This window comes from Schistocerca cancellata, chromosome 10, assembly GCF_023864275.1.
Source record: "Schistocerca cancellata isolate TAMUIC-IGC-003103 chromosome 10, iqSchCanc2.1, whole genome shotgun sequence".
In the NCBI taxonomy this organism is placed as follows: Eukaryota; Metazoa; Arthropoda; class Insecta; order Orthoptera; family Acrididae; genus Schistocerca; species Schistocerca cancellata.
In genome coordinates this window covers 217,920,328-217,934,317 of record NC_064635.1, presented here as the reverse complement: position 1 = coordinate 217,934,317, position 13,990 = coordinate 217,920,328, and the positions used below count along the sequence as shown (strand labels likewise).

Genomic DNA, 13,990 nt, shown 5'->3' with positions numbered 1-13,990 from the left:
TGGGTGACATGGAGCAGAACAGCAGGTTAAATGCAGAACAATAGGTTAATTTGCATAATTTTTATGTCAAATGCAGTACAATAAATTAAGGGGGTGGGTTACACATAAGAATTCGCTCATAATGGCGTTGAAAGGAATGTGAAATTCGAGAAGTGCACCAGAAAATGGTGGGAGGACATAACTAATTACTTAATTTGGTATCAAAGTTGGTACAATAGTTTAAGGAAATGGAGTGACATGGAAAACCACCTAACAGAATAATAGGTTAGATGCTGACAAAGGCCTAAACATTAGGTTAAGAGACTCAGAGTACAGTGCCAATCATTAAGTTATGCAACATGTTTGCCTCATGTAATTGATTGTTTCAAGACCTGCATGTTTCCAAACAGCAGAGATGATGAGCAAGAGAAAACCAACCCCACGAATTGAATTTTGTATAAATTAACAATAAACTATTGAATTTCCTTTTATGAGATCCTTTCTCTCCACCACCACCAGACTACCATATTGGATTATGTCATGGAAGGGATGACAGTGTGCTCTGGTGGCAGTACTGTGTACTAGGTCAGTTGGACTCTGGACCTTGGGGTGAACACACTTGATTGGGGGTACTGCCTTTAATTGATTAAATAAAGACTTAAAATAAAGACTTATGTCCAACACAGACAGAGTCGTTTTCCCGCCATTCCGTAGGAGGAAGTAGCAGTTGGATGACTTAGGTTAGTGAAAGTAGCTGTGCACTTTCTTTCCCGCAATTTTTTTAGGTTAGCGGTGGTAGCTGTGGTGTGTTGCATTGTCCTGATAGAATTTAAACCTACCGTCACTTTTTTGGGGGGAGGGTGGTTTACTAGTGAGTGAAAGGTTAATTAATTGATCTATTTAATTTAGTAATCGGTCAAACTGATGAGAGTGAGAGGAGCTATTCCAATAACTCAGACATGAAACTGTACCTGCAGCAATGACGGGGGTGGGGGATGGTTGAGGGGGAGGGGTTTGATTGAAAGGGGAGGGTGGGACTACAGGACAATAGGATAAGTGCCTGTCAATCAAAAGGAAATGGGGTTGACATGGAAAACCAGTTAACAGAACAATAGGTTAATTACCTATAAATCAAAGGAGAGCAATAAGTACCTGCCAATCATAGGAGAACAATAGGTTTGCCCCTGATGTAGGCAACCCACTCTAACAAAATGGACCACAACAAACTTAGTTCTACTACTGATACTGATGTGGGCTTGTTCCAATTTTTGCATTTGTCTTTTTGCAGTGCTTCCCCTCCTGCCATTTTCCAATGGTATTTAGAGCAGGTTACTGCACAAGTGCCACACTTTTCAAACTATATGGATGATATTGTCATAGAAGGTCGTACATTTGTAGAACATACTGCAAATTTATGTGATTTGTTTCGTGTGTTATCTGATGCAGGACTAAAGTGTAGACAGGACAAGTGTGATTTTGTAAACATGAGTTGCAGTATCTTTGTCATGACATAAACAGTCAAGGTGTACATGCTCTTCAGTCGCATTTGTTAGCAACACAAGACTTGCCAATTTCTCACAATGTCACAGAATTGGAGTCAGTCTTAGGGAAAACTAACTTTTACATTCGGTTCATACCGAATGCTGCTCGAATCACCGCACCATTACGTTGCTATCGTTGCAAGAATGTCCCCTTTGTTTGCACAGATAAGTTGCATTTGTCAGTGATCGATGCTTAGTTCACTTTGATTCTGACAAACCAGTCGTACTACAAGTTGATGCTTCCTCTTCCAGTCCCGCGATGCGCCCACACTGCAGCTTCCCCCACAGGGGAGGAATATTCCGGCGTAACCACAAGCTCCGGCACGAAGACGAAGAAAGCATGAGCAGGGAAGGCTGTGAGAGGATGCCAGCCGATAGCTTGCTGACAAGGACTGCGCCACGACAGAAGCGGCCTGCACCTGCAGAGGATTCAAGCGCAGCTCCTGCCGGTCTCGGCCGCACACTACTTGACCGTCAGTCGCGGAACAGTTAGTAGTGATCCACAAACTGTGTGACAAACTGGCATGAGCACTGTATACAGCAGGGGACTTTGAGTATTTGCGTGTCACCCATCGCTTGCGATTACTCGTTGTAATTATAAAGTTATGTATTGTCGATCTTCTTTATTGCAATAAAAATTGTTAATGTGATTTGCTTGAATTGTTGTATAGCATTCTGAGAACGCAGCATCCTTTAGGCACTATGTAAGAGACGAGTGGGCAGGACCCCACACGTAGTTCGATCATTAGTTTATCTATAACGCTACCACCACCTCTGATGCACTTCCTAACACACCAGGTATATTTCTCAGGTGGCGTCAAAATCTTGTTCGCCGAGGTTGTGCTTGCATTGAGGTTTATGGAGTGTTTTACAAGATACACTGCAAATGGTACGTTTGTTTTGTCAGTGATGGTATTTGCAGTTAACTATAAGTAATGTAAATAAAAAATTACATCACACTGTGATTTTTTTCCTATTATCTCCTTAAGCTGGCTTCTCCAGCCCCAGATTCCCTACCTCAAATTGTACAATGGAACATCCACTATCACTATGTCCTATTGGATTTTTGCATGCTCTTGCAGAAACGCACTGTATAGCAAATCACAGGCATCCAGCCAACTGTCATCTAATGATGGGAAACCAACCTACTTAACTAATGACCTAATCCCGGATGTGTTATGAACCACTCCACGAGAAACACATGTGGTTCAGAGCTCTTCTCCAATTCTTCTGTGTAAAAAGCCCAGAAATTTCTTCACCTTTGCCATCTTTTAAGATATACATCCTTGTGTTTCATCTCTGCAGTTTGAAAATGGTAAATACTTCTGATGGTCAGTTCAGTACATATGATTTCTCAAATTCAGTCTTCTACTCTGAAAGACCAAATCACCTACATTAAATGTCTGATACTGTGGATCTTCCGTTTTAATATGATTGCGTTAGAGTCTCATTACTATGAATATTAAGCCGTTTCATTCATATTGTATGACATACAGTTCAGTTAGGCTTTTCAGTTCTTTGTGGGAGAATTTGGGAGAGTGTATAGCCATTAGTATGATACTCAAAGATTAAAATGTATCGAAATTTTTTTTTCATGCTATTCAAACGTTTCAAGCGAGAGGAGCAGAGTATTATTATATTCTATACAACTACATTAACGCATTGAAATGCCTATTGTAAATTTCATCTCCATAGTCAGTTTGAATGTTTCCAGGATACGGCATCAGTTGTTCAAACATCCACCCAACTTCATCTTATCACTGGCAATGTCGAGGAAACATTGGAATACATATCAATAACCATTAAGATGTACTCGAATCCTCAATTATGTCTTAAATATTGCATTGTATGTACAAGTCATGCAGTCCATGTGCAATAACATGCCTATGACAAAATATTTCGTGTGCTGATTTGTGTGGTTTTCAGACTACTCTCTCCATATTTGTTTAATAATTTGCCTTTCCCTAAACTGTCGAATGACTGATGTGATTTCATTCATATGAGCTGTAATTCCAGCAGTGGCTGATGCTGGGAGAAGTCATAGCTGCCCTTTTGTTTCAGTGGAAGTAACATAATATATGTAGTCTAGAGATTGATATTTACTTTTTATGCTGAATGTCAGTACCTTTACTGGTTCTGCCGCATAACACATGTTTAATAATGTTTGTGTGCCACCTAATGTTAGGGCTTTCTGTTCGACTGTTTATGCCAACGCAATATTTCAGCACACGTTTTTAGATCTCTGGGTTCATGGCTGCCAGGCATTGAAGGTTTTAGGAATATTAGATCCATTAGACCAAGCATTCTTTCAGAACCCTTATTCTCAACAAATAGGGCATGCTTGGTGAAGCTTACAGGCTGCGGAGCCTACATATATGGTACTTCCCCACTGCCCCAGTATGTAGAGTCTGTTTAACTGTCTCTGTGACAGCTAAAGAAATCAGGAGCAGCACATCCTAATCCTTCTTCTTTGGCCCCATGTACCTTAGCAGGAGTGTGTGAGAGTCGCTCTACAGATACAGTTGGATTAAACTTTTCTGTGAGAGAGTGAACTCATTCTCAGTGTCCTAACCTTAGAAATCGTAATTTCTGTCGAATGGCCTTTCGTGCATCAATGACTTTACGTTTTGTCAACATGCTGTTGCATACTAAACTGATTTCGACACAATGTGCAACTTGTGTGGTCTCTGTAGACTTATTTTCTCCGTATTTCTAAAATTCGTTCATCGTCAACAACCTTTACATTTAATATAACAAATAACTTCACTAGTGTTATGACATTTACTTCTTGTTGAACTTGTGTCCCCTTAATATCTTCAAGTTATTTTGTTCATATCTTGTAGTGTTTATTCAGTTAACATGGCCCTTGCAGTATGCATATTAATTGTCTTCAGCATGTTCTTGTTCTTCTGGAATTTTACATCAGTGTGCTGATTAACCATCACAGACTTCATGTCGACCAATTTTGTCGATCTTCTGCTGATGCCTTTTTTCTACTAGATCTTTTGCTGATGTTTTTTCCAGTTTCACACTAAGATGTGATAGATAGATTCAGTTTGTGCATACACATGGACAAATGTTCTGTGTATTCATACACCTATTCTCAGACTGGATACATGACCTACATGTGAATATAATCATAATGTATTGTATACTGAAATATTCAACTCCTTCATTGCTATACGTAGAGAAGTTGCTGGAAATTCCACTTTTATTGGGTGTCATTCAATTTTCCTGTTTAATCATTTACCAGACACCTGTACTTTGTGTAATACCAACAGACTCCACATACCTTCAAAAATACTTTCCTATTTCCTACATGTACTTGATAAATGTGTTTTAAATTCATATTGTCTTGTTTGAAAGCGATAATAAGATTTGAATTATCCCTTACCGATACCCTAGAATATGTCAGACTCGTGTAAAAGATGTCAACTCTTATATGGTGACGGATATAGAAACATTCCAGTACTTGAACCTCGTTTTCCAGTGCAACATCATTGCCTCCACCCTTTCTGTCAGTGGGATGTTGTGTAAGTTACTCCATTGATGCTGGCAAATATTCTGTACTAACTGTTATTTACGCTGCAATTGCGTTTTGAAAACTATATACACAAGTTCGAATAGATTCCATCTGGATGTGTTAGGAATGACATGACAATATTCATGTTGCCACGGTCAGATAGACCTACAATGCATTATCAGGGAGTAGTGTTCCTTCTTCTTCTTCTTCTTCTTCTTCTTCCTCCAGTCTTCGCAGTACTGCAGGATGTATCAGTAACTCAGAGATCCTGAAGAGCTGTGAAACAAGACTTTAGCCCTCAGTGTCACGTTACATACAGTGTCACTGTCGACCACTAAACACTCAGTCTTCAATGTCTGTCCTTTGCTGACAGACCTAAGTGTGGTGATGTAAACTAAATACGAGTCCTGTCTTAGATTTTGTGAATGAAGAATTTATACTGGTGATCGATGCAAGGTTCTACAGCAAAATAACGCGAAAACAGGAAACTTAAAAAAAAAAAAAATGACTGAAGTTCTAGGGCATGTTCAAACTGTTTAGTATTTTTGTTCGAAAATAACTGAAATCTTTGAAATATTCAGAAAAATTAATGTTCAATGCAAAAAAATGTGAAAACATTTCCGCTGGAATTTTTAGTATAGGCCGTTACCAAATGTAGACCCAGCAGTACATGGAAAAAGTATACCACTACATTGTGTCATGAAACAAATAACAATTATTAGATAGGTTTGAGTACATTAACATATTAAAACACTCTCTAAATACATTCTACCCATAAATTACTAAAAAGAAACATAGTTACATATTAATTTTATTCCTTGAATCCAAGTTGACACAGAGATAAACAGTTTTCTTCAGTCACATATTGTCACTTGCTGGGAACATCCAGAAAGGAAAACAACTGATCCACAGAAAGCACATGGTGTATGCTGCAATCAAGCGCAGTTCAATCTACTCCCTGACTCAGGTGGACAGTGGTCTGAGAACATATTTTCTGGGTTATTATTAGGTGTCATGTGCTGATTTTTTTCAGTTTCATTAAAATACATATTGAATGTGATCTAGTAATGGAACAGTGTAACTATCAATGCCAGCTTCTCAGTCATCAGTAACTTCAGCAGTTTTTGTGATCCAGTCGAGGAAGTAAGTTACCCTGGAGAAGCCACCAGGTATAGGTACGTCGCACTTGTCATACATAAAGCTGGCAATGCCGATCTGCTTGTAGCCTTCTTTGGTCTTGAGAACAAGGGCTCCGCCATGGTCATTCTGCAATGTAGAAAATTATTACCTTACAATATCTTGTAAACTTCTGCTGCTGATATTAAAAGTTTATGAACGATATTACACCTTGACCTATACAAAGGATGCACCAGAGGTATGAAGGCCTCTTCAGAATCTGTTTGTTTACCGATGAGACAAGTAAGCTGTTGGAAGGTATAAACAAACCAGTACCAGGAACAGTCTGGGTAATAATGTAACAGCTTTATCACTGATTCCCAACAAACAACTTCCCTTCTTACGAAAAAGCTGTATTGTTAGAATTTAAGTTTCACATGTTGATATCAATGCGGTCCACACTGGATGGGATTCCATATGAGACATTCTTTTACATCGAGGTGCACAACAGACTGATGTTGTACCAGCATGTGGATATGTTTGGCAAGAAAGATTAAGTGAAGTTGCTATTTCAGCATGTTGCAAAAGTCTCTTCAATGACCTTGGCATTATTAAACTTAAGTAGCATTACTTATAGTCATAAGGAAAGTATGTACAATGGACAGAGGAAATCACAACAGTGACACTGTCATTGGAGTACTCCTGAAAATATATCTGTCCATATCTGCTTTTAAGTCCGAAATCCAGTCTCGAATCTGGACCGATACTCAGAAAGCTCGGACTATATTCTTCATTCGAAAATGTGAAACTGTATCGAATGCCTTAAGGAATCCAGGAAACAAGTACTGTTCTACACTAAAAGTATCTGAACAAAAAAGGACGCGGTTATACAGTCAATATGAATTATATTTTACCGATAGCGATTTTCCTGTAAAATTGTACAATGGACAAAAACGAAATTGCACTGGTACGAAAATTATGAGAGTAATCACAACTTCGTGGCTTTAAAAATATAAACGCACAGCAAGTCTTATATATTAGCCAGCAAATTTATATTTCTACTAGTAAATAATCAGGTACCTATGTCTCTAAATTACAAATCCCGTAATTCTCAGGCCATTTTGTTTGCTTCAAATTGTTACTGTCTCTCCACAGTTATCTTTGTCAGCAATTTTGTGCGGTTTCTGTACTTTTTACCACGTAGAGGTTTGTTTGTGTTCCATCCATGCGTGCAGCATGCGAAGGCTTCTGCGACATGTCTGTGAGAACTGTCGTTTGCCCCAACTTATCTTTACTATAGATGTGACGATCTGAAGAATATTTGTAGCTTTTGCCCAAAAAGACAGTTCTTGACATTTTCTTACAAGTTTCTCGCAATAAGTACGACGACCTCTTTCTCGGAGTGTCCCCAGTTAATATTTTACCACTTATCTCCAGGCAGTCAAATAAGCCTGTGATCATTCGCTCTGCCCTTCATGGCATGCTCTTGGTGATTCGTGTTGTTCAAATTCTCCATCCAAGATTCCACGGATTGCTCTGTGTGCTTCCTACCAACAAATTCTCAATGCAGTCAAAAATATGTCTTGGCAGCCCATATGAACGTGCTGTCGATGATAATGTTATGTATGTTGTTGAATCAAATATCTACATCTACATCTACATCCATACTCCGCAAGCCACCTGACGGTGTGTGGCGGAGGGTACCTTGAGTACGTCTATCAGTTCTCCTTTCTATTCCAGTCTCGTATTGTTCGTGGAAAGAAGAACTGTCGGTATGCCTCTGTGTGGGCTCTAATCTCTCTGATTTTATCCTCATGGTCTCTTCGCGAGATATACATAGGAGGGAGCAATATACTGCGTAGCTCTTCGGTGAAGGTATGTTCTCGAAACTTCAACAAAAGCCCGTACCGAGCTACTGAGCGTCTCTCCTGCAGAGTCTTCCGCTGGAGTTTATCTATCATCTCCGTAACGCTTTCGCGATTACTAAATGATCCTGTAACGAAGCGCGCTGCTCTCCGTTGGATCTTCTCTATCTCTTCTATCAACCCTATCTGGTACTGATCCCACACTGCTGAGCAGTATTCAAGCAGCGGGCAAACAAGTGTACTATAACCTACTTCCTTTGTTTTGGGATTGCATTTCCTTAGGATTCTTCCAATGAATCTGTCTGGCATCTGCTTTACCGACGATCAACTTTATATGATCATTCCATTTTAAATCACTCCTAATGTGTATTCCCAGATAATTTATGGCATTAACTGCTTCCAGTTGCTGACCTGCTATATTGTAGCTAAATGATAAGGGATCTTTCTTTCTTTGTATTCGCAGCACGTTACACTTGTCTACATTGAGATTCAATTGCCATTCCCTGCACCATGTGTCAATTCGCTGCAGATCCTCCTGCATTTCAGTACAATTTACCATTGTTACAACCTCTCGATATACCACAGCATCTTCCGCAAAAAGCCTCAGTGAACTTACATGCAGCTGCAACCACTTCCTCAATGGATCTGAGTTTCTTGTGTACTACACAGAATACACAAGTTTCTATAACCAAATTAATCGTTTTGTTATCCTTGCCTTTAATAAAATTATTGTCATTAATTTTACATATTTGTCTAAAGTATTTCACAATGAAAAGTTATTTAGTTAGTAAAATATGATTGTGAATATATTGTAGCCTCAGCGTACAGCCTGGACTTTACCTCAGAGGGTGGGAGGGGCTCTGTGATGCAGGTTACGTTACTGTCGTCCATTCCATGCAAAAGTTGCTGATCAATTTTGCAAGCCTAGTGCCTCAGCCTCCCTTTTACTTCATACTCAGAATCACTGAGCTCTAAGGCCAATCTTGTCAGCCTACTGGATAGCGGCTTCAAACCTAGTTACCATTTAAAAGCAGCACGATCTGTCACCACATTGATCTTCTTTCCAGAAACAGGTAACACAGGCTGTACGTTACTCCATACAGCAGACTATACATCTCTCTCTCTCTGCCATTGCATAATTTCTCTCCGTTACATTAAGGGGAGCAGGAACGATGAAAATGTCAAAATTAACGTTTTTTGGGGTTCTTCTTTGTAACACTATTTAGACTTTCCTGATTAAAACAAGTCAAGCTTCACTTAGCGTGTTTTTTACCATTTCAAAGTTGATGCACCGCGTCGCGCCACGTAAATGGCCATAGCGAGTTAGTGTTTTATATCTGACGGCACTGCTCGCTGTCTTTAGGCAGAGTTTAGTGGTGGCAACCGCCAGTGTTTTGTTTTCCAACGTTGTAGGCCTTTATCTCTGTGACACGTAATTGTTCATATCCGCAAACATAAATGGCAAGCCGTGTTTGTGGACTTGTGATGTTTGCTATGTGTTTGTTGTTACGTTCAGCAATTTTGAGTATTTTACGAATGTTCCTCGTATATGTTTTACATATTTGGTTTGTGGATATAAATATGTCCCATTTCAGGAATCGAATTTATAAGTAAAGACGCAATGAGTGAAACAACAAATCCTTTGTTGTTTCTAAGGGAGATGCTGCTTCACCATCCACTCTCAATCTGTGTGAGAAAACTTCTTCCAGCAAGAAACCTTTTGATAGCAGACAAAAATTGGAAAGTTACAGTAATGATGTGAATGAAATATTAACATTTCCTTGGTGTCAAATACTTTTAAACATAATGTATTATTCCAAGTTTGCAAAGAAAGAGGACTCGAATTGAAAATAATTTCACACATTGGTTTTACATGTAAAATCTTAATGAAGAGTGACAAATATGGTGGAGAGGTTTTGTTTTATAGTTCTAATAGTATTACTAGTAGTGTTAACAAAGGAAAGAAGGTGTATGACATAAATTTTAGTCTAGTGTATGGCATGCATGACATAGGAAAGGGCAGTGCTAGAGGAACAATGTTATGTGGAATTATGAACTTGTCAAAAGCACCAACCAAGTTCGAATTTTATAATGAATTGGTGGGGTCTTCTGCTGAAGATGTTGCACAAACAACTATGAAGAAAGCAGCTAAAGAGTCTATGACTGATAATGGAAATTGTGGAGATTTGACTATTTCTTTAGATGGATCATGGCAAGGTAGAGGTCGTAAATGTCTAAATGGAATCGTGACAGCTACCAGTGCAGACAGTTGCAAAATTATTAATGTTGTTACTCTCTCCAAACATTGTAGATGTAAGGGCAATACCAAGGAGGAATATAAAGATGGTTGTGAGGCAAGTTTTTATGGCACAGTTGAGCAATGCAAGTATAGGGCGTGAAAAGAATTTTTTCCAGATTGCACTTTGGAGTGTATGATGCAGTTCCAACATACATTACTGGAAACGTTATGAAACGTTATGTGCTGAAATGCTTAGGTTTCCAACCAGTCACAATAGCATTTTCGCAATGCGCCTAACTGATGAAGAAAGACTAAGAAATGCAGCAAGAGGAGACAGAAGTCTACAACATGCAGCAAAAGGGAAGCAGGGGCCTGTGAAAAGAAAACTAGCACTAGAAAGAGAAGAGGATGCTGATGATCCGTCATATGGAGTGGGAATGTATTAAAAGACTTTGAAACCATTTGCTGAAAGTTTCTAATTTTCTAATTTTCATATTTAGGGAACATTTTCTTAAAAACTACTAACTGTAGATGAATCAAAATTACACACAATACCGTTTACTTGATTTCCTTAATTGTTATAACAAATTGTATAATTAAGGGGCTATAGAAGTAAAGATGCAAAACTTTACAGAAAAAATTGGCAACATTTTAAAAAATTGCAAAATAGAAACCAATAAATGTTACTCAACATGACGTTATAACTTTGTACTCATTGAAAATATTCTCCAAATTTTGGAGCTGTAAGTTTAATGTTTTAGGTAAAAATGTTCCTTGTATTTGCTGAAATTAACATGGAGAAGATAGAACGTTCTGGTGCCCCTTACGTTGTCTTAATACACAAGTGCTACGGCGTTCATCTCCATCAGCCTCCAGGGAGGGCATGGTCTGATGCATCACATAATAATATAAATTTCTTATGAAATCTGGAAACATGGACACTGGATTCAACGTTAGTATCTCCATTAACTCGACGAACGACCTTGACTGTCTTAAGATAACACAAACGTGATATATTTCTTTAATAACTGCATAAGCAGTCGTGACATATCCACAAATCCACTCGTGAACATTCTACAAAAATTTCTGAGGTTCAGAAACTATTGTAGCTCCTTTCTCATTCCTGGTCCGGAAAATCTTGCAGCCCCTATATCAAACTCGGATCAGTCCTCACACCAACCGTAGTAACAATGTCACCCAAATAATCTTGCAACACAAAGTAGCATTTCTCCCTACACGGTGTTAGGCATGCAGCTCGTAATGTCTGGAATATTTCTGTCAGGGTTTGTCTGTTTTATTGATCACCCAATGCAAAAACAAATATGTCATCCATCACTTAGCATCGACAAGACTTCAATACTTTCAACACGTCATCTAACAAACTTTGGAATGTCGCTGGTGTATTTTTAAAAGCCAAACAAATAATTTCCCCAAGGAAATACCGATAATTTCCCCAAGGTACTGAAGACAAAGTCTTCGTTCTATGCTCTGGAGCGACTTCTAACCGATGATACCCACTCTTCAATGCCACTGGTGAGAATTCCCAACACTGCCAAAGATTAGCGATGGTCTCAGTGACGTTTGGAGTTGGGTAGGCATCTATCGTAGTCTTACCATTTGTTTGTTGTTGTTGTTGTGGTCTTCAGTCCTGAGACTAGTTTGATGCAGCTCTCCATGCTACTCTATCCTGTGCAAGCTTCTTCATCTCCCAGTACCTACTGCAGCCTATATCCTTCTGAATCTGCTTGTGTATTCATCTCTTGGTCTCCCTCTACGATTTTTACCCTCCACGCTGCCCTCCAATGCTAAATTTGCTCCTCAAATAGCAAAACTCCTTTACTACTTTAAGTGTCTCATTTCCTAATCTAATTCATTCAGCATCACCTGACTTAATTCGACTACATTCCATATCCTCGTTTTGCTTTTGTTGATGTTCATCTTATATCCTCCTTTCAAGACACTGTCCATTCCGTTCAACTGCTCTTCCAAGTCCTTTGCTGTCTCTGACAGAATTAGAATATCATCGGCGAACCTTAAAGTTTTTATTTCTTCTCCATGGATTTTAATTCCTACACCGAAATTTTCTTTTGTTTCCTTTACTGCTTGCTCAATATACAGACTGAACAACATCGGGGAGAGACTGCAACCCTGTCTCACTCCCTTCCCAACCACTGCTTCCCTTCCATGTCCCTCGACTCTTATAACCGCCATCTGGTTTCTGTACAAATTGTAAATAGGCTTTCGCTCCCTGTATTTTACCCCTGCCACCTTCAGAATTTGAAAGAGAGTATTCCAGTCAACATTGTCAAAAGCTTTCTCCAAGTCTACAAATACTAGAAACGTAGGTTTGCCATTCCTTAATCTTCCTTCTCAGATAAGGCGGAAGGTCAGTATTGCGTCACGTGTTCCAACATTTCTACGGAATCCAAACTGATATTCCCCGAGGTCAGCTCCTATCACTTTTTCCATTCGTCTATGAAGAATTCGCGTTAGTATTTTTCAGCCGTGAAAGGAAAAAGCATTGAAATCATCCAAGCATATGCCCCACAGGTGGGGTGTACAAAAAAGGAGAAGGAGGAATTTGAAGATGACATGCAAAAGCAGCTAAATGGAGGTAATCAGATTATAATAGGGGACCTCAATGCACATGTTGGCACAGACAGGAAAGGATTCGAGGAGATAATGGGACCAGATGGCTGGGGGAACCGAAATAGAGAGGGAAAATTGTTGCTGGAATTCTGCAAGAGGAATGGGCTGACGATCGCAAATTCCTGGTACAAGAAGAGAAGTAGTCACAAAATAACTTGGTACAGTGGGGACTGGTCCCAAACTTCAGTAGTAGACTATGTACTAGTGGATAGGCAGATGATGAGCAGCCTCACAGATGTTAAGGTCGTTCCATCTGAGGCCTTAGACAGTGACCATCGGCTGTTGGTAGCCACCCTGAGAGAGAAAAAAGATAGGAGGGCAACAGAAATACAGGAGAAAAGGTTGAAGACATGGATGCTGAAAGAGGATGAACGGAGGACCCAGTACCAGACACTGATCAGGAAGAAGCTGCCAAAGGAAGATCAGAGAACAGTGGAAGAAGAATGGGGAGATTTTAAGAGGGCCCTAGTTGAGGCAGCTGAGATTGTGTGCGGAAGAACTAGCACAAAGAGGAGAAGTAAGGAAACCCCATGGTGGAACAACATATGTAAAGAGGCAGTACTTCGAAAGAACAAAGCCTTCAGAGAATGGTTCCAGACCCGAACAGAGGAAGCTAGGGTAAAATATAAGGAAAGCAAGAAAGCGGCACAGACCATAGTAAGGGCGGAGAAGAAGAAGTGGATGGAAAAATGGACAAGAATGTTAGAAGAGGACAGTGAAGGGAACAAAAAAGTACTTTACACCATGGTAAGAAATAAGAGGAACGACAGAAGCGAGTGCCTGAGGATCATGGATAATAATGGAAGAGTTGTGGAGGAAATGCATGAGCTCAAAAAGATTTGGAAGGAGTACTTTGAAGATCTGTTGAATGCCGCCAAGCGGGTAACTAACAGCGATGGAGAGCCTAAGGCAGCAGACGATGATAATAGTGGGGAAATTGATGATCTAACTTGGAATGAAGTGGAAGAAGCCATAAAGAGGATGAAAGGGGGCAAGGCACCAGGTTGGGACGAAGTAACAGTGGATATGATACGAGCAGCAGGAGAAGTAGGAACCCAGTGGCTATACAGAGTGCTGA

General features: G+C 39.6%; 1 protein-coding gene across 1 annotated transcript in view; it reads right to left on the bottom strand.

Annotated features, from left to right (window-relative positions):
- Window positions 1–6,028: 6,028 nt before the first annotated feature.
- The window catches only part of LOC126106844 (collagenase-like), a 170,334-nt gene continuing 162,372 nt past the window's right edge, over window positions 6,029–13,990 (bottom strand). Inside the window, exon 6 of the mRNA XM_049913239.1 lies at window positions 6,029–6,309. Coding sequence (XP_049769196.1) covers window positions 6,142–6,309 — 168 coding nt within the window. The 3' untranslated portion in view covers window positions 6,029–6,141. The remainder of the gene's footprint in view (window positions 6,310–13,990) is intronic.